Source organism: Leopardus geoffroyi, chromosome C1 (assembly GCF_018350155.1).
Source record: "Leopardus geoffroyi isolate Oge1 chromosome C1, O.geoffroyi_Oge1_pat1.0, whole genome shotgun sequence".
Classification (NCBI taxonomy): Eukaryota; Metazoa; Chordata; class Mammalia; order Carnivora; family Felidae; genus Leopardus; species Leopardus geoffroyi.
The window spans coordinates 93,054,318-93,073,968 of record NC_059328.1 but is presented as its reverse complement, the minus strand read 5'-3'; the positions used below and the strand labels follow the sequence as shown (position 1 = coordinate 93,073,968).

General features: G+C 41.9%; 3 protein-coding genes and 1 non-coding gene across 5 annotated transcripts in view; 1 reads left to right on the top strand and 3 right to left on the bottom strand.

Annotated features, from left to right (window-relative positions):
* ELAPOR1 (endosome-lysosome associated apoptosis and autophagy regulator 1) overlaps positions 1 to 18 on the bottom strand; it is a 73,785-nt gene extending 73,767 nt beyond the window's left edge. The window contains exon 1 of the mRNA XM_045478525.1: positions 3 to 18. The gene's annotated coding sequence lies outside the window, so the exon portion shown is untranslated. The remainder of the gene's footprint in view (positions 1 to 2) is intronic.
* CFAP276 (cilia and flagella associated protein 276) lies at positions 9 to 10,991 on the top strand. Of its 2 annotated transcripts, none has more exons than XM_045478531.1 (5): positions 9 to 317; positions 9,148 to 9,264; positions 9,789 to 9,904; positions 10,271 to 10,401; positions 10,844 to 10,991. In XM_045478531.1, exons 1-5 carry the CDS (start codon positions 15 to 17, stop codon positions 10,912 to 10,914), a joined length of 738 nt encoding a protein of 245 aa, XP_045334487.1. In that variant the 5' UTR covers positions 9 to 14; the 3' UTR covers positions 10,915 to 10,991. The 2 variants fall into 2 exon arrangements, with proteins under 2 accessions (XP_045334487.1, XP_045334486.1); XM_045478530.1 differs by lacking the exon at positions 9 to 317 and adding an exon at positions 372 to 968.
* A 1,352-nt stretch (positions 10,992 to 12,343) lies between these two features.
* Positions 12,344 to 12,754, bottom strand: LOC123600273. The gene has a single exon (XR_006713630.1). It is a non-coding gene; the product is annotated as a small Cajal body-specific RNA 2 (non-coding RNA).
* Positions 12,755 to 13,987: 1,233 nt separating this feature from the next.
* Positions 13,988 to 19,436, bottom strand: TMEM167B (transmembrane protein 167B). The gene is made up of 3 exons (XM_045478533.1): positions 19,289 to 19,436; positions 17,021 to 17,152; positions 13,988 to 16,482 (listed from the first exon to the last, which is right to left on the bottom strand). The coding sequence occupies exons 1-3, from the start codon at positions 19,296 to 19,298 to the stop codon at positions 16,400 to 16,402; spliced, it is 225 nt and encodes a 74-aa protein (XP_045334489.1). The 5' UTR covers positions 19,299 to 19,436; the 3' UTR covers positions 13,988 to 16,399.
* Positions 19,437 to 19,651: the final 215 nt, after the last annotated feature.

Sequence of the window (19,651 nt, the reverse complement as noted above, 5' to 3'; positions counted from 1 at the left end):
ACCTGCCGGTCGCCATGGCAGCCGCCGCCGCTGGCGCGCGCCGCGTGGGAGGGCGCGCGCCCGGGGTCTGCAACCGGCCCAACAGGCGGGCACAGGGGGCGTGTAAAGAACGCAGTGGAAACATCCTCCAAGCCATCGCCACCAAATCCACCTTTTCCATTGCCCTTTTGTGCCATGGGCCTTTTAGGAGCACCTCTAATTTTGCAGACGTGGCGTTCGACAAATACTTATTTAGCACCTCCTGTGTGTGGAGCGATAGAAGGAAGATTGAGACGCCATCTCACCTCCAGAAGTTACAGTTTGGAAGAGTGGCCCCGGTACGTGTTACCTACTGCAGCAGCCTTTTCTGGAGATCTTAACTTCCGTCCCACCAAATTCAGCGGTGCCTTTACAACCGGCTCTGTGAGAAGGCTTGAGGCTGGCATAAACGGGTTTAAGCAAGGAGTGTTTGTGCAAGACACTTGGGCTCTTCCGTCTCCTGACATCCTCATTCTCTCATTGCTTTGAAAAATCCTTCTGTTAGATGCGAGGTAGAAGGAAATTCCTGGGTCATCTTTTAGGACTTCTTTCCCCAGATGAAGTCTTTTGCAGAAGTCCTGCACGCCAGGAGGCCGGCGTTTTTCAACTAAGCCTCCCGAATGCAAATACAGGGCTCCTTGGTACACTCGGTGACACTTTCCCTCTGCGTTCCCAGGAGCTCCCTCGCAAGGGGTCTCCCGCGCTGCACCGCCAGGTGGCGCCCTTCTCGAAGGGAACTCACCTCAGTCACAGACGGTGGGGCAGTTGCTCGGCAACCGAAACTGGGCGTTCCAAACAATTGGGACCCGGGATCCTCCGCGGGTGCGGCTGCGCGGGCCCCCTGTCCTTCACACCAGCGCCTTTTTGCCATGCCTTTCACCCGAGACCCTTTCCAGCACCCTACGTTGGATAACGATGATTCCTACTTGGGAAAAGCCCGAGCTTCCAAGGTACTGTGGTTTCTTGCGCAGATTCCCACCAGGGTCGATGGCACTCTTCTTTCTGTTCGCCTAATGGGCAGAGATGGTAACTTAAAGGATTCTGGTGAGGACACTGAGTCAAGTACCGGATAAGTTTGCTTTCTGCCTGCCTCCTTGGCCCCATATTCAGGTCTGCTAACGTTTCAGAGGTGCTTTTGAGGAGAGTGAAGTAGAGCTCTAGTCCAGAGGAACAAGGGGCTCTCGTTGCCCCAAGCAATGCTGTGTAATGTGGCTTAAACAGTCGCAGGTCCCGCCAAACCACCCTTTGCCCTGTTTGGAAAACTGTTCTCTGAAGAGACATGAGATATGGAATGGGAGAGAATCCTCTGGAAGCCACCAGGTCATGCCTTATACATCTGCCTTCACACCATCTCTGTCTTTTGGTTAATACTGGAATGTGTTTGTGTGTGTGTGTGTGTGTGTGTGTGTGTGTGTGTGTGTGTGTCAGTGATTTGGGAATTTAGATGATTTTTTTTTTCTGGCAGAGGTATTTGGGATGCTTGAAGTGGTGTGAAATACGGTGAATTAAATAGTAATTGTGGCTTAAATAACAGGATCAAAGAGCTTCCTTTGGTTTATTCAACATTTATCATTTACCATATGCCAGGCAATCTGCTCAACACTGAGGATATATAGATGAATTAGATATGGCTCCTGCTGTAGAGGAACTCTGGTAGAAAAGCTTACTGACAACCACAACAGCAAGAATGCCTGCAAAATAGCACAGGTGTTATGACAGAGTTATATGTTGTGTATCAGGAGAACTGGGAGCTTAAAGGAAAGCTTCCCAGAGCAGGTGAGTTTTCACATCCAAATAGCTGGGCCAGGTGAGGGAGGAGGTGGAATGTAAGTTAGGAAGAAGGAAACAAGAACCAGACGTTCAGGGCAGAGGAGGCAGCAGGTGCCCATACATGGAAAGGAGAGAAAGAGTGGCCTGTTGGGGACCAGAGTCCAGAATGGCTGTAGCATCAATGTGAAATGGAGGAGGGGAGAGAGCAGGAGCCGGAGCGACCTTGTTGGACTGGATGTGCTGTGTACACCATGCTAGTGAGCTAGGATTCCATCCTGGAGGCACCAGGGCATATCAGGATTTTAAGCACTACAATGACATATTCAATGGGTGTTTCAGAAAACACAGTGACAGTGGATTGGGTAGAATGGGAGTTAGGACAAGAGGAATCAGCAAGGAGGCAAGAGCCTCAGGAGGCAGCAGTCTCCAGGAGGAATAACGGATCTAAAGCAGGGGATGGCAATATGGTGCAGATGTGAAAAAGATGCAAAGGGCAGGACTGATGAGACTTTGTGGCTGGATATGGATGGGCCCAAAAGAAGGGACAAGTCTAGGATAGCTCCTAGGTGTCCGAGGACTTAATTGATGCCATTACTGAATGAGGGATTCAGGGGAAGCAGGTTTGGGGAGAAAGATGTTCAGATAAGTTATGCAGATGTTGTTTTGTGGTGCCTGTAGGACTCTTAAGTGAACATGAATAGCAGGCAACATGCTTGAGAGTTCTAGGTTGAAGATGTATATCGGGAAATCAAAATAGCCATGTGGTGGTTGAAGCCATAGGAAGGAATGAGCTCATCCAGTGAATGTAAGAATACAAAAAAAAAAAAAAAAACAAAAACAAAAACAAATAAAAACCTTGGAGAATGCACTAAGGGGCAGAGAAAGAGAAAATAGTGCTGACAAGGGAGCTAAGCGGTTACAACTAAACTCAAGAGGAAAACAAGGAGGAACTGGACCCACAGAGCATGGAGAGAACATTTGAGGGAATCTGAATCATGGTTCCAGAAACTGCAGAGGTCAAATAAGATCAGGTCTGGAAAGGATCCTCCAAACCTAGCTAAAGATAAAGATCACTGGTCACTAGCAAGAGCATCTTCAGTGCTTGCTTGAGAAAGAGGTCAGACTGCAGTGGCTAAAGAGAGGACGGAAATGGGGAGGAAGTGGAGATAGTAAATGTCAACTCTTGAAGTCTAGTTCTACAGGGAAGGTGATAGAGTGGTAGTGAGACGGTGATAAAGGAACGAGAGAGAAGCTGAGTACAGGGGATGCTAGGATGATGCAGGTCTCTCTGAAGCACAAGGCTAGGTTCAGGGGGAAAAAGGTTATTCCTTTTTATTATTATTTTTGAAGTATAGTTGACATACAGTGTTATATTCATTTCAGGTGTACAACATAGCGATTTGACAATTCTATTCATTACTCAGTGCTCCCCACAGTAAGTGTAGTCAACACCTGTCACTGTACAACATTATTACAATATTATTGACTATATTCCCTATGCTGTACTTTTCATTCCCATGGCTTTTTTGTTTTATAACTGGAAGTTTGTATATCTTAATTTTTTCATCTATTTCACCCCTCTCTCTACCCACCTTCCTTCTGGCAACCTTTAGTGTGTTCCCTGCATTTATGGGTCTATTTCTGCTTTTGTTTTGTTTTGTTTTTCAGGCTCCACATATAAGTGAAATAATATGGTATTTGTATCTCTTTGTCTGACTTCTTTCACTTAGCAGATACCCAGGCTCCATCCATGTTGTTGAAAATAGAAAGATTTTTCTTTTTTATGACTGAGTAACATGCCATTGTGGATGGATAGATAGATAGATAGATAGATAGATAGATAGATAGATAGATGAATGGATAAAGAATAAAGATATAGGGGCACCTGAGTGGCTCAGTCGGTTAGGTGTCTGACTCTTGATTTCGGCTTAGGTCATGATCTTACAGTTGGCAGGATCGAGCCCCATGTTGGGCTCTGTGCTGACAGTGTGGAGCCTGCTTAGCATTTTCTTTCTGCCCCCCTCCACTTGCACTCTCTCTCTCTCTCAAAATAAATAAACATTAAAAAAGAATAAAGATGTATAGATAAATAGATATCACATTTTCTTTATCCATTCATCTATTGATAGGCGCTTGGATTGCTTCCATGCCTTGGCTATTGTAAATAATGCTGCAGTAAACATAGTCCATATATCTTTTTTAATTAGTGTTTTCTTTTTCTTTGGGTAAGTACCCAGTAGTGGAATTATGGAATTGTATGGTATTTCTATTTTTAATTTTTTCAGGGACCTCCATACTGTTTCCCGCAGTGACTGCACCAATTTACATTCCCATCAACATTGCACAAGGGCTCCCTTTTCTCCACATCCTTGCCGACACTTGTTATTTCTTGTCTTTTTTTTTTCTGGTCTTTTTGATACTAGCCATTCTGACCCGTGTGAGGTGATACTTCATTGTGGTTTTAATTTGCATTTTCCTGATGATTAGTGATGTTGAGCATCTTTTCGTGTGACTGTTGGCCATCTGTAGGTCCCCTTAGGAAAAATGTCTATTCAGGTCCTCTGCCCATTTTTTAATCAGGTTTTTTTTTGTTTGTTTTGTTTTGTTTTGTTTTGTTTTGTTTTATTTTGTTTTGTTGGTGTTGAGTTGTATAAATTCTTTATATATTGTGCATATTAATTATCAGATATATTATTTGCAAATATCTTCTTCCATTCAGTAGGTTGTCTTTTCATTTTGTTGATGGCTTTCTTTGTGAACAAGCTTTTTATTTTGGTGTACTCCCAATTCTTTATTTTTCTTTTTGTTTCCCTTCCCTGAAGAGACATATCCATAAATATTTTGCTAAGGGTAATGTCCAAGAGATTATTGCATATGTTTTCCCTTAGGAACTTTATGGTTTCAGGTCTCACATTTAGGTCTTTAATCTATTTTCCTTTTGTTTTTGTGTATGATATAAGAAAGGGGCCCAGTTTCATTGTTCTGCATGTAGCTGTCCAGTTTTTTTCCCAGCACCATTTATCAAAAGAACTGTCTTTTCCCCATTGTATATTCTTGCCTCCTTTGTCATAGATTAATTGACCATAAAAGCATGAGTTTATTTGGGGGCTCTCTATCCTATTCCATTGATCTATGTGTCTATTTTTGTGCCAGTACTATATTGGGTTTGGTTTTTTTTTTTAGTTTATTTATTTGTTTTAGTAATCTCTACACCCAGTGTGGGGCTTGAACTCATGACCCTGAGATCAAGAGTTTCATGCTCTTCCAACCAAGCCAGCAAGGCACCTAAAGTACTATATTGTTTTGATTACTATAGTTTTGTACATGTCTTGAAATCTGGGATTGTGGTACCTCCAGCTTTGTTCTTCTTTCTCAAGATTGCTTTGGTTATTTGAGGTCTTTTGTTCCATAAAATTTTAGGATTATTTGTTGTAGTTCTGTGAAAAATGTTATTGGTATTTTGATGGGGATTGCACTGAATCTTTAGCTTGCTCTGGGTAGTATGGACATTTTAACAATATTGTTTCTTCCAATCCATGAGCATGGTATATCTTTCCATTTGTGTTGTTTTCAATTTCTTTCATCAATGTCTTAATAATTTTCAGAAAAGAGGTCTTTCACTGCCTTGGTTAAATTTATTCCTAGATATAATATTATTTTTGGTGCAATTGTAAATGGAATTGTTTTCTTAATTTGTCTTTCTCCCACTTTGTTATTGGTGTATAGAAACAATGGACTTATGTATATTAATTTTGTATTCTGCAACTTTACTGAATTCATTTACTAGTTTCAATAATTTTTTGGTGGAATCTTTAGGATTTTCTATACATAGTATCATGTCACGTGCAAATAGTGACAGTTTTACTTCTTCCTTACCAATTTGGATGCATTTTATTCCTTTTTCTTATCTGATTTCTGTGGCTAAATCTTCTAATACTATGTTGAATAAAAGTGGTGAGCACAGACATACTTATTTTGTTCCTGATCTTAGAGGAAAATCTTTGAATTATTCACCATTAAAATTGATATATACCTTTATGATGTGGAGATACATTCCCTCTATACCTACTTTGTTGACATTTTTTTGTCATGAACAGATGGTGTATTTTGTCAAATGCTTTTTCTGCATCTATTAAGATAATCATATGGTTTTTATCCTTCCTCTTGTTAATGTGATGTAACATATTGATTGATTTGTGAATACTGAGCCCCCCTTGCATTGCTGGAATAAATCCCACTTGGTCATGGTGAATGATCCTTTAAATGTGTTATTGAATTTGTTTTGCTATATTTTGTTGAAGATTTTTGCATCTATGTTCATCAGGGATATTGGCTTGTATTTTTTTTTTTTTTCATTTGTAGTGTCTTTGATTTTAGCATCAGAGTAGTGCTGGCCTTGTAGAATGAATTTGGAAGTTTTCCTTCCTCTTCTATTTTTTTGGAATAACTTGAGAAGAATGGGCATTAACTCTTCTTTATTTTCCTAAAATCTTTATTTTTGGGAGAGAGAGAGAAAGAGAGACAGAGGTAGACAGCGAATCCAAATAAGGCTCCTTGCTGTCAGCACAGAGCCCAATGTGGGGCTCAAACTCATAAACTGTGAGATCATGACCTGAGCCGAAGTCAGATGCTTAACTGACCGAGCCATCCAGGTGCCCCAACTCTTTTTTAAATGTTTGGTAGAATTCACTTGTGAAGCCATCTAGTCCTGCACTTTTGTTTGTTGGGACTTTTAAATTACCATTTCAATTTTGTTACTAGTAATTGGCCTGTTCAAATTTTCTATTTCTTCCTGATGTAGTTTTGGAAGATTCTGCATTTCCAGGAATTTATCCTTTTTTTCTAGATTGCCTAATTTGTTGGCATATAGTTTTTCATAATATTCTGTTGTAATTATTTCTGTTTCTGTGATGTTGGTTATTGTTTCTCCTCCTTCGTTTCTGATTTTGTCTAAGTCCTCTTTTTTTTCTTTTTCTTTTTCTTGATGAGTCTAGCTAAAGGTTTATCAATTTTATGTTTCCCATGGTTTCATTGATCTTTTCATGTATGTGTGTGTATGTTTTAGTCTGTATTTCATTTATTTTTGCTCTGATCTTCATTTTTCCTTCCTTCTACTAACTTTGTTAGTTCTTTGTTAGGGTTTGTTTGTTCTTCTTTTTCTAGTTTCTTTAGATCATTTGATTATTTTTCTTGTTTCTTTATGTAGGCCTGTATTGCTATAAACTTCCCTCTTACAACTGCTTTTGCTGAATCCCAAAGACTTCGGACAGACAGTTCATTTTCTGTTTCTTGATTTCCTGATTTCTTAGTTGACCAATTGGTCATTTAGTAACATGTTGTTTAGCCTCTGTGTGTTTGTGTTTCTTTCAGGGTTTTTTTTTTTCCCCCCTTCTAATTGATTTCTAGTTTCAGCACTATTGTGGTCGGGAAAGTTGCTTGTTTTGATTTCAGTTTTCTTAAATGTATTGAGACTACGGCGCCTGGGTGACTCAGTCAGTTAAGCTTCCAACTTCGGCTCAGGTCATGGTCTCACAGTTCATGAGTTCAAGCCCCACATCAGGCTCCATGCTGACAGCTCAGAGCCTGGAGCCTGCTTCAGATTCTGTGTCTCCCTTTCTCTCTGCCCCTCCCCTGCTTTCACTGTCTCTCTCTTTCTCTCTCAAAAATAAAAAATAAAACATTAAAATTTTTTTTAATTTTTTTTAATTAAAAAATTTTTTTATTGAGACTTGTTTTGTGGCCTAATATGTGACCCATCCTGGAGAATGCTCTATGTGCTCTCAAAAAGAATGTGTAATTCTGGTGCTTTGGATGGAATGTCCTGTATATATCTGTTGGGTCCATCTGATCTAATGTGTCATTCAAAAACATCATTTCCTTGTTGGTTTTCTGTCTGGATGATCTATCCATTGATATAAGTGGGGTAAAGTCTCCTAGTGTTATTGTATTACTATCAATTTCTTCCTTTTTTTTTTTTTTCAATTTCTTCCTTTATGTCTATTAAGATTTGCTTTATGTATTTAGGTGCTCCTGTGTTTGGTACATAGGTAATTGTAATTGTTATATCCTGTTGTTGGATTGATCCTCTATCACTATGTAATGCCCTTATTTGACTCTTGATACAGTCTTTGTTTTAACATTTGTTTCGTCTGATATAAGTATTGCTACCTGGCTTTTTTTTCTTCCATTTGAGGGGAATATGTTTTTCCATTCATAAGGGTTATTCTTGAGTAAAAGGGACATCTCTTTCTTTGAGATGGAAGGACATTGGATGTGAGGATGGTATTCATGCTCAACAGTCTTGACTTCCTCAGTGAAAGACAGTCTCATCCACTGAATGGGGACATGATGAGACTTCTGTAGCTTTTGAAAAGTGGGAGGAAATCTGCCTATGCTTGCCTCATATATAGTTTTCTTGTTTCATTTGTCATCTTTTTTGCTGGTGGCACACTGCCTGGAACATAGTATTCAATTAATGTATAACTGACCTGAGTCACACAGCATTTTGCCATATATAGAGGGGAGGAGAGTTTCAACATTGGATAGGTTGAATTTGATTTCTACTAGGTTGGAGTTGTACTCACTAGAATTCAGTCATCATTCAAACAGTATTTCATTTTTGAATGCCAAGTGTTAGGTTGCTGTTCTAGACACTAGGGATACAATATAGCTTTACATACAATGAAGAAAATCAGTTACGTGCTTTTCACATTCATGCTTATGCGGTTCTATTTAGAAGATTGACTAACCAGTGTACTTTTTCTTTGACATTTCTGCAGTCACAATAATCCTTCCCTGCTGATATTTTTCTCTTCCTGCTTAGACACTGCACTCTTCTGATTCTCCTGTCTCTGATTGCCTTAGTGTCCTTTCTCTTTCCTCTCCACCCGCCCCCCCCATTATAATATTATACAGTCATGAGCCCTTTTGGCCACACTCCTTTTGCAGGCTTCAGCTACTACTTCATGTGGACGACCATCAAACCTCTATTACGTGTTCTGAGCTCTCCTCTAACTTGCACACTTCCCATTTTCTACCTGTTGACTGCAATCAGATGTCTTGCCTTTTCTTCAAACTCAGGACATCTAAGCCTGAGCTCATCATCTTATCTCCTCTGCACTCTTTACCCCCTGTCCCACTTCATCCCTTTCCCTGTATTCCTGGCCTACTTCTGCCAGTTCTAAGATTGAAAACTTAGGAGCATCTAAAGTCTGGGAATCTTGCCTCATATTGTTCCTCCCTTGGAAGATATCTGAGGTTCAGTTAAAATAGGATGGAATAAGGAGATGGTGTCACTGAAGCCATCACATCAGCAAGGCCTCCTGTAACCAGGTCCTGTGTGTGGTTTCTCTTTTGCAGAAAGTGCCATATAAGAACCCAAATCACCTTGCTCAGCAACAGGAACCCTGGAGTCGGCTCAGCTCAACTCCCACAATCACCTCCATGAGGCGGGAAGTTTATTTTTTTGATCCTGAGGTACCTAGTATTGAAATGCTATTTCTCTTTACATCCGCTTAAAGATTCGTGACTATCATTTTTGGAAAGGTAGTCTGTCCTTAACTGCATCACCATCTTTATTTTGTCCCCAATCCAAGATCCTACCAAATCCAAAACCAAATATTGATTTATCTGGCCCCTGGGAAGTTGGAAGGCTTCGGTTTTTTCTCCAGTTGATTATCTGGAACAAGTTGTTTTCTTACCAGACTTCTCTTCTGATTGTAACCATAAATGAAGTAAGGCCCATTAGGCCTAACTAAAGGACAGTATAATTATTTCCATATCTCCAGTAAGAACTCATCCCTCCTTAGGCCTAACCATGACACAATTCTACATTGACAAGAGTTAAGATGTCTTTGGTGTGTAAGGAGTTGGTGGGTCTCAGGCACAAAAAGGGTTCGCTCTGCTTTTGGGGAAAAGTAGAGTCCAGCAGAACTGACTAGAGTTGGGGTAGAGGTGGCAAGTTAACCCTGGGGGTGGGGGGGGATTGACTTCCTCTGTAGATACCAAAGGATGACCTGGATTTCCGCTTAGCAGCCTTGTACAACCACCACACAGGGACATTCAAGAACAAAAATGAGACACTCTTACATCAGGAGACTACCCAGGATACCCATGGGTAAGTGGTGGAGGTGGAGCCTCTCCGTCCTAAGGACAATGCCATCCAGTCAAGTAAGGTAAAGTGTTACCTGAGAAATAACAACGATAACCAAGAGGTACTCATTTGTATACAGATTTCTATATTTTTTACATCTGTATCTGTAATGCAATTTCTATATTTTTATTATCTTAAATGAATAGCGATCCTCCAGGATTGTGCTTATCTGTATAAACAAACAAAAGCTTCAGTTGATTCTACTGAAAAAGATAAAAAGGATCTTTGGCTGCATTATTTCTGAGGCTGCATGCAACTATCTTTCCCTCCTCACCTTTCTCCTTCTGATTGATTTCACTCTCCCCTGTTCTTCCCCATACCATCTTCTAGAATCATCAAGACCCAATTCCCTGGAGAACCTTTACCCCCTCCTCTGCCACCTTCCATCACTTCCCAGGCTAACATCAGACACTGGATCAACCCTAAGAAGGAGTCTATCCACAGCATCCAGGGATCCATAGGTAAGGGTTAGAAGACTGGGGGGCAGATGGGTGGTACAAGAGTTTTTTTTAAATGGACCTAGGAATCAGGGAGTTGAGGTGATTGGCCATTAGAGAACTTAAGGGATAACTTAGGATCTAGGAATAGCAGTGACTTAGTTGACATATATCAGGCTAAACCCAGGGGACATGCTGCCTATAAGCTAGGAAATGAGTTCAATTTTTCAGAGCCTTTAACTCAGCCTTAGGTCTAGGGAACAAAATTTCTAGCAAAGGGCAGAAACCTGGGAATGAAAGACCTCTAGCTATCTCCCATTAGTCCCCTATATGCCAGTTTCCCAGCTGTTACAAGACAGCTTGTTACTGCTCCACAGTACCCAGAAATGTATGGATGATTACAGGTTCCCAGAAAAGGCAAACAATTGAAATTCACAACCTACTCCCTCTTCTCTTTTCTCCACAGTGTCCCCTCATACTGCAGCCACCAATGGAGGCTACTCCCGAAAGAATGATGGTGGCTTCTTCTCTACCTAGTGTTGACAGGCCCCTGGACTAATTAATCATAGTGGAACGTCCTTTCGCCCACCTCCATTAAATAGATTTGTGCTGGATGAAGCTTGAAGTGTGTTGCCCAAGGACTAAAAGTTGACACTTGACTACTCTTAAAATATGGAAGTTTCCCAACTTCTAGAAGTTAGTCCTGTTGGACATATTTGCAATTTGGAGTCATCATTCCAAACATAGATGTATCCATTCAACATTTCTTGCGAACTTTTATATGTCAGGCACTGAGCTAAGTGTTGAGGAAACAAGAATGGACGTAGCCCATTTTCTTAATGAGCTCACACTGCCATAATTCTGGTAGTTCTATGTGGCATTAATGGTTATGATGAGGTCACACTTAACATACTTCGGACCAAGTGGATTTTGTCATCTACTGGACTCTACCTTGCCATGAGGGCTCCATCTGTCTGGTCCAGGCTCGTTGCCATTGCTCATTCTCTGACTCTGCGGTCTTCTTGCCTGGGAGTCAATTCCCTTCTTTGTCAATTTGTGCCGTGAAATACAGGCAGTTCTTCTAAACATGGTTCAATAATCTGGTGCTTGGGCTTGAGGGGACCTAAAAACCGATGCAGTAATGTGGTTTCTAAAATTACAAGTCACTCAGAGGGACCTGCTGTTAAATTGGGCAAGAAATGGCAGACCTTTTAGAATATTGTAGGGTAAACTTCCATTTCTAAGTTTGGACAGCATGTGCATTATTGAATAATGCAGATATGAAAGGACTTCTTCCTGTTACTTAGGTACACATGGTCCTTAAATCCCACCAATCTATCATAGCCCCTCTTCCACAGTTACTCCACCTATTCAGATAGTATCTGCTGCCAAGTGACAATATGAAGTTTCAATTCTCATTATTTATAATGGCTGAAAGCGGCAGAGATGGGTGACTCTCCAGATAATCATCTCATGCAGGTTATTTGATACTGAAATATTTAAAAATTTATTACTGTGACCCATACATCAAGGTTTTTAAAAATACAGACTCGTTGACCTCCCTAATAAATCTAATTCAGTAAATTTGGGGCGGGTCCCTGGAATCTGAGTATTTACAAGCTCTCCAAGTTCTCTTACGGATACTCACACACGCGTGCGCACACACATATAGGCGTGCATATATACATAGAGCCTTTAGCGACAGACGCTGTAGTGTGCTTCTAGATCAGCGGGCCCAGTGTTGGTACCATACAAACGGTCATCACAAGTCGGGACTAAAGGAATAAAGGGAGGGGTGCTAAAGAAAAACACTGAAGCGGCAAACACGACTTCGTGCCCTTCCAGCTCCAGGGGGCGGAGCGATGGCTCCTTCACCCGCGCCTTCCCCACCCGTCAGCGCCCCTGCCGCCGCCGATTGTAAACGCTTAGCCCCAATGCCACGGGTGGCCGTGCCCCAGGGCCGGGCTCAGATCAGAATCGCCTCGATAATCAGTGGCCCGGGACTAGCCCGGCCTCGTCTATCTGATCAATTCATCATTTCTGAGCGCCGGGCCCCGTAAGACCGGCTCCGGGACCGCAGCGTCGCCGCCGCCAAAGGGGCCTCGCTGCACAGCGCCCCAGAGGAGGGGGCTTCGCAGGAGGGGAGCTTTTCATATCGGGTCGGCCCCGCGGGGCAAGGGTCACAACCCGATCAAATAAGATCAAGGTGTAGGCGGGGGAGAGTGGCTCAGGGACGGGCGCACACACTCGCCTTGCACGCCCCACGCGCACACTCACAGTCGCGCACCCACTCACACTCAGCCCATACGCGCCTTCCATTCCACACCAAAGCACCACACAGACCACCTGGCCCTAGGCCGCTCTCCCTCCGGAAAGAGAACGGATGTCCGCATCCTCTTTTAAATCCCTCCGCCCCTCCCCCACCTCGGAGGATTCTGGGAGGAACCACTGAGCATAGGCCCTCGTGACGGTATGCGTTTTGCTGCCCTCGCGTGGCTCGGAGGGGAACGAACCCAGGTCAGAGGGAAAGGCTGGACAAAATCCGGCAGTCCTAAATCGTGCTTGTCTTTTGGTCTTTGTGCAGCAGCATATTTATATCCATATCTCTAGTTTTTCTTTGGTCTTTGACCCAAGTTCTGGATATAAGATGATTCCGTCTCAGATTTATAGGTGGCTACTTTCCCATGGAGAAGGCAAATCCCGGTCATTAACCAGTATCAGGTTCTGCAGGAGTTCCTCCCCCAAGGGAGAAGGAAAACATCATTTTACCAAAGGGAAGGGTGAGAATAGGTTACTTAAATCCAAGGGCTTGGTAGTCATGATAATTGTGAGATGAGTAAAAGTAGGAAGGCATATCCCTATCCTCATTCACAAGAGCCCTCTTGCTACCTGGAACTTGGTTCTGTGGCAGTCATATTGCTGAACCTTCATTAACTTGCATGTCTGTTAAAGCATGTCTAACTTTCCAATTCCAGAATAAGTAGTGAAAAAAAAAGTAGTGATTATATAATTAGTATTAGCTCCTTTCATATCAAGGAACACAATTTTAATGTCTCAGTTACCTTCTCTTTTTTCAGTGAAAAAGGTATGCATGAGGGTAAACCAGAAAAATATTGTTAATTTATAATTTGTAACTGTACCAATCCCACCGTGCACTTATAAACAAATAGGGGGAAAGTATCCATTTATGTGCCAGAATCCCATTGGCTTAAGGATTGCCTAGGTTCATAGCTGGTTAACCCAATAACCTCATTTGAATGAAGGAGTTTATGACTGGTAATGGCAGGTGATACTTGTATTTTAATAGTAGTGGTAGATAAAATGTTTTGAGGAGTGCTATTTACCTTATTTAATACACCTCAACACTTATTCATGTATATATGCTGATATATATGAATGCTGATGCATGTATGAACTCCCTCAAAGGAGAAAACCACACGCTCATAAATTATGAACTATATCGTATATTTGGTGACCATCACACTAGGTTAACAGGAATGATGGTATTCACTATGATGTAAACTAAAAAGGTATATACCATGGGCAGAACCCAGAAGAGTATTGAACAAAGTTCAATGAATTCATGTGACAAATAAAATGGACAAAAACGGTAGGGAAAGGAATTTTATTTTCAAGGATTTGTGCAGACAGTGGTGAATAAAAAATTGTATTTCAACTATAAAAGGCTGACTTCATTCCACCCTGGCATTCAGGGTTTATGGTGATGCCAGTTTGAATCTGAGACAATATTGCTATCCCCATTCTCCTACCCCTAAGACTTCCTTAGGGGAATAACGTCCTACAATTTTCAGTCAAAAAATATATGACACACCAACCAAAGTAATGAATTAAACAGGTTTCTGCTTATCTGATTACATAAACACAAGAAATGAAATAAGCTGTGTTATTTGTTTCTTGCTGCAAATTACCTTCATTCTGTACACTTTTTGGTACATTCTCATATGAAAACACCTCAAAATATAACAATTTAGGGCAAGATGACCCACCCAGGAGGCTGTAAAAATTGGGTTTGAACTGGAACTGTGAAATGAGTTTAAAATGGAAGCAGCTCTATTCACCAAGCTTAGAGACATTAGCCCTGTTGGAAAACAAGTCATTAAAGCTACAGAATAACAAGTGCAAAACATGCTGAACCTGTATTTCCAGGGAGTGGCACTCCTGCTGGCCAACAGATCCCAAACTCACACCTACAAGGTGTAACTCTTCCTTTCTGTTCCAATAGATTTCCTTTCCCTCGTGTGAAAGATCCTCAGGAGGGACACTGGAAACCATATTAATCAGTGAAATGTACCCTCTGGGCCAATTCCTGAAGAGAAAAAAGCACAACTCCGAGAGGATGAGATGTGTAGTGTTTACTTGGTGACCTGCTACACCTCTAGAAACCCTCAAAGCACTACACTGCCTATTTTGAAACCTAAACTTCCTAGCAGCTTTTCTTTGGGGATAAGACAAAAGACAATTTCCTGCCACACAGAGGTCAACTACAGCTAACTTGTCCACAATCATGTTTTACTGTATGGGTGATTCAATTGGCTCCTATGCTTACGCCTGCTTTTTACAATAATGTAATTTTAGACCAACTCTTTTTCATTTTTTTTAATGGAGAAGTCATCCCTTCAAATGTTGAGTCATCTAAAATGATTTGCGCAAGAGTTACCACACTCCATGGGAAAGCCCATCAATCTCCCTTGCAAACATGTTTTCCTTTATTCTCGAAAACACCCTCATTTCAATCATGGATTCTGTGAACTATCCAAACATGCCTATGCATGTCAGCAACTTCTCTCTCTCACTTGAATTTTATCATGTTCTTGTAACACAGAATTTCCAAGGGATAGCTAAAAAGTACTGCAATATGAGGCAACCTAAGAGTTGCCCAAGAAAAACAAGTAATCAATTAAAAACTGCCATTATAAGCCAGACTTAAACACAGAATAAGACTGTGGAGAAGTCTTGGATAACGTGACATAACGTGGATAATCCAGTAAGTCTTGGATAATGTGACAAAACGTCCATCTAACATCACAGTAAATTCTTATACTAGATGACTTTACTAGTGTATGAATTATATACTAGATTTCTTTTACCCTAACTGCAAATATATTAAAAATTATTTTTTCAATACTTTCTCTTTCCCCTAGCGATGGCATTTAAAACTGAGTGACACTATTCAGCACTCAGTAATCTAAAATATATAAAAAGGCTTTAGGAAAATTGCAACACTAGATTCATTTTCCATCTACCATTTGATGGGGTGAAGTCTCCTTTGGGGGATACTGGTGAACAGAACATTTTTCCTTATCTAAGTTACTGCTTTCTGGTCTCATCACAGATAAATCTTACACAGGCCCAGATTTTCTTGGCAAACTCTTAAGCTGCCAGCACACAGCACAGCTATATCATCTGTTCTCTTTATGCAATGAGGACCATGCCTCTCTCTTATGTTCCCATATGAGTATATGAAAGATAAATTTCCAAAGTCAAAAATTTTCTTGGCATTGTTTAACTCCTCTTTCTCCCACCCACCCACCCACCCCGTTCCCATCAATTTGCCAAATGCAAATCAAACAGTGAAAAAGAAAAGTCAAGTCTTGAAAATTCTCTCACCTTCTTCACAGCCTATGTCCTTCCCTAATGAGTCTCAGTTTGAAAAGCTCCTGATGAGGGACTGAAGAACAAAATAGGTGACAGGTTTTTATGCAGGAGGTATATGTAATCTTATCACCGTGGAGTGTAATTTATCTGGACATTATATGCTCTCTGCTGAGGACTGATTCACACACAGATCAAAGGAAGTTGGCTTCCTCGAGTCCCCTGAAGCATAAATAATGTTTGTAACCATGAGGAGTTTTCCCCACATATGGTAGGAGCAGATGCTGTGGTGTCATCTTGGGGACTTTGATGATTTTAGCTGAGCTCTCTCACGTTGGGCCCAGGCCCTGGACAGGTTCTTCACCCTCATCCTCTTGGTTGGCAGCTGATGAGATGGACGCATTGGAATTCATTTTACAAACAGGACGTAAAAGGCCATTACAACACAGGCGATTGCCACAGCAGCATGCAGCCTGGTTCCAATCACAGCGGCTAGCAGACAAAAGCAAAAAGAGAAAAGAAATCAAACCCTGCCATCATGTAAGTCCTCAATTTCAAGGTGATGCTCTGAAATCTCTAGTTACACGAAGAGATCTATCAAGGTTTTCAAGAGTCCGCCCGGGAATGCATTTAAATACTATCCTTAAGCTATAGGTTCTAGGTGGATATACTGTTTGTTTATATTTTGCTCTGTTTTGAAAAGAGATTTAGATAGGTAGGATTTATCTATAATAAAAAATAAAAAAGCCTCTGAGTTAACGAAATCAAAACTTAAAAGAGACTCCAATATATTCTTCCCAGAAATTCAGAAAAACTTTTCACTGGGAAAATATTCCAACAATTCTAGTCCAGTCTAAAATTCTTTATCTATTTTTACTCCATGGAGAATATTAAAATTACCTTGATGCTAAAATAAACAATTATGTAAATGTGGAACCAAATACAATGCCAGCCTATCCCCACCCCCACTTTGTAGCACCTCACTGTCCAGAGATGGCAATCTCCATTCACTGTCTAGCTATGATCTTACCTTTGTAAAACACACCCCAAACTCCCTTCTTCTCTGATAGCAGCCAGGTTTTGAGACGAGGTACTTTCTTGAAGTAAGCACAGGTGCAAACAAAGAGCAAACCAAACACCAGGATCCCATCCAAGGAGTACACTGTTACAGAAAGAAAACAACAACAAAACCTTTGATGCTAATCTAGTTTGGGACAGGTGATAGGTGATCCCACTTGAGAACTCAAGAACAGAGTGTGATATAATATCAAGACGATAAACACAACTGACAATGCCAACCCTTGATAAGAGGGAGCCCAAATCCTGGGACTAACGAGGTTACTTTATTGTTCCTCAAACTGCTTGTAGACAACCCCCGTACAAATATTTCACTGCACCCTCTCCTCCCCTTTCAAGAACTACGAGTTCTGAGAAGAGGGTATCAGTTTTACGTGGAATCAACCTCCTAGGAATGGCCACTAGTGGTAACAGGTTGAGAGAGGCATAAGAATCCTTGGAGCCTGAGCTAACGAAAGTACACATGTTCTTATGATCAATCACTCATGTGATAAAGGAGAGCCAGATGTTTAGCCAAGTCTCCCCAATCTGCATTTGTTGGTGAAGAATATGTTAAAGCAAAAAGTAAAGCTTAATGGAAATACCAAGAGTTAGAATTCAGGGGTGCCTGGATGGCTGTCAGTTAAGCGTCCAATGTCAGCTCAGGTCTTGATCTCACAGTTTGTGGGTTCAAGCCCCGTGTCAGGCTCTGTGCTAAGCCCCTCGTTGGGCTCTGTGCTGACAGCTCAGAGCCTGGAGTTGGCTTCGGATTCTGGGTCTCCCTCTTTCTGCTCCTCCCCTGCTCGTGCTCTGTCTCTCAAAAATAAACATTAAAAAAAATTTTTTTTTTTTTAGATCTCATAAAACTACAATTATCCTATGCTCATTTCACACCTCAGGCATAGTACTCTACTTACAAACCAAATTTCTGGTAGAATAACAACAGACTCTTGTAAAAAAAAAAAAAGTATCTGAGGTTTCAACATAGTGAAACAATTGTGGGAATAAAGCTTTCAACAATTAGTTCTATTTCTTACATATATAAAACAAGCTATTTCTTGTACACGTAAGCACAATGAGGCACCTAAAAAAAATAATCAGATAACAAAAGGAGGGAAGGTTAAAAATTACTCAGTAATTATTCTGCATCAAACTGCTATTCTATTTCCTGGTCCAGATGATGTCTTCCTCCAGGTGATGTAACTTCTGGTACTGTGCTTAGTAACCTCATACCTATGACTTACCCAGGAAGCTCCAAAAGGATATTTTACACAGTATCTGCCAGTTCTAGACCACTCTATTTCCCTCCAGTAAAACTACCTCACAGCCAGGTGTCGTACGAGAAAGAGTCCAGTAAGTCAACACATACACTAAGTTCTTATGAAGAATGATACCTTAGTGTGTTCTTTTACTCTCACAAGTTCTTGCAGACAATGCCAAAATTCACAAGGAGGTGAAATTTGAGTCACCACTGCCAGGCTTACAGAAAATGTACTTTTGAGAAATACTTTCCTGTACCCCTCAAATCATACCAAGAGGCCTTCTCTTCTTTCCTGTAAAGTTGACTCTAAAGACCATAAAATCCCTGCTTCCTGCCCTTCCCTGGAATTCCGGAAATCATCTCTATCAAGTGTATGAAGACGTTTGGAAAACTAGTTTGGATAAACAGGGCTGCAATTGCCACATCGTTTAGAAGAGGCAGTGTCTAAATCCAACCCTTGCAACACTAGCCAGGGTCTCCAGATGGGATCACCCAGGCAGGACTTTAGACATAGCTTTCTGGAGAACTTTTTTTTTGTGTTCCAATGGTCTATATTTGCATCCAAAAAATGTGAGACTTGACATCCTCTCTGATTTCTTGGTCCTCCCAACAAGCCTACGTAGGGGGCTGGGAGGAGGATCCTCTCTTTTTCCTGGTGCTAAAGCAATAGTTCAACCGGGACTGGCCTGCCCAAGAGTCTTGTAATGGCCAAAACGAACTTCTAGGAAGGAGAAAGAGAAAGTACGGGGTAGAGACCGAGGACCCGGGGTGTGGGCACATGAGACATATGTATTTCTAGATGCGCACGGGACGGGGGAACCTGCGGAAAGACTTGGGGGATGAGCGACAGGGGCAGCAAAAGGCCATGGTGGGGCTGGGCTGGGAGGGGGCGGGGAGAATGGCCACGTCAGTCCGGGTCCCGCCCGCCACGTTTCCCCTCGTCCTTTACTCCCATTCTCCACTCTGGGCACTGGCTCTCACCGTTCGTCATGGCGGCTGGGCCCGGGCCTGGTTAGGGGGTCCGGGATCGGCTGAAGGTGGTAGCCGCGAAGACTGGGGAACCCAGCTCCGTGTTGACACTTCCCGATCGGGGCCGCGGCGACGGGTACGAGGCGTAGTACGCAGGCGCAAGGGCAGACAGGCGAGCGCCGAACGCAATCAGGAGTGGCTAGCTGATTCCCAAGCTACGGGACTTGTGTGGGTAGTGGCACTTGCTTGCCAACGCGAGCATAAGAGTGCCATCCGGGAGGCTTCCTAGGTGGCCATGGTAACCAACTTTCCTTGGTGTCCTGGCAGCAGTAGTGCTGGGGGCCTAACCTGACCTTTCGCGTCAGTGTAGTTGGA

Coding starts and splice junctions, on each gene's coding strand:
- CFAP276 (XM_045478530.1), top strand. CDS start 639: ATGCAAATACAGGGCTCCTTGGTACACTCGGTGACACTTTCCCTCTGC. Junction 9,265..9,788: donor TTTATTTTTTTGATCCTGAG/GTACCTAGTATT, acceptor CTTCCTCTGTAG/ATACCAAAGGATGACCTGGA. Junction 9,905..10,270: donor ACTACCCAGGATACCCATGG/GTAAGTGGTGGA, acceptor ACCATCTTCTAG/AATCATCAAGACCCAATTCC.
- TMEM167B (XM_045478533.1), bottom strand. Junction 16,483..17,020: donor TTGGGGTGTGTTTTACAAAG/GTAAGATCATAG, acceptor TTTGTCTGCTAG/CCGCTGTGATTGGAACCAGG.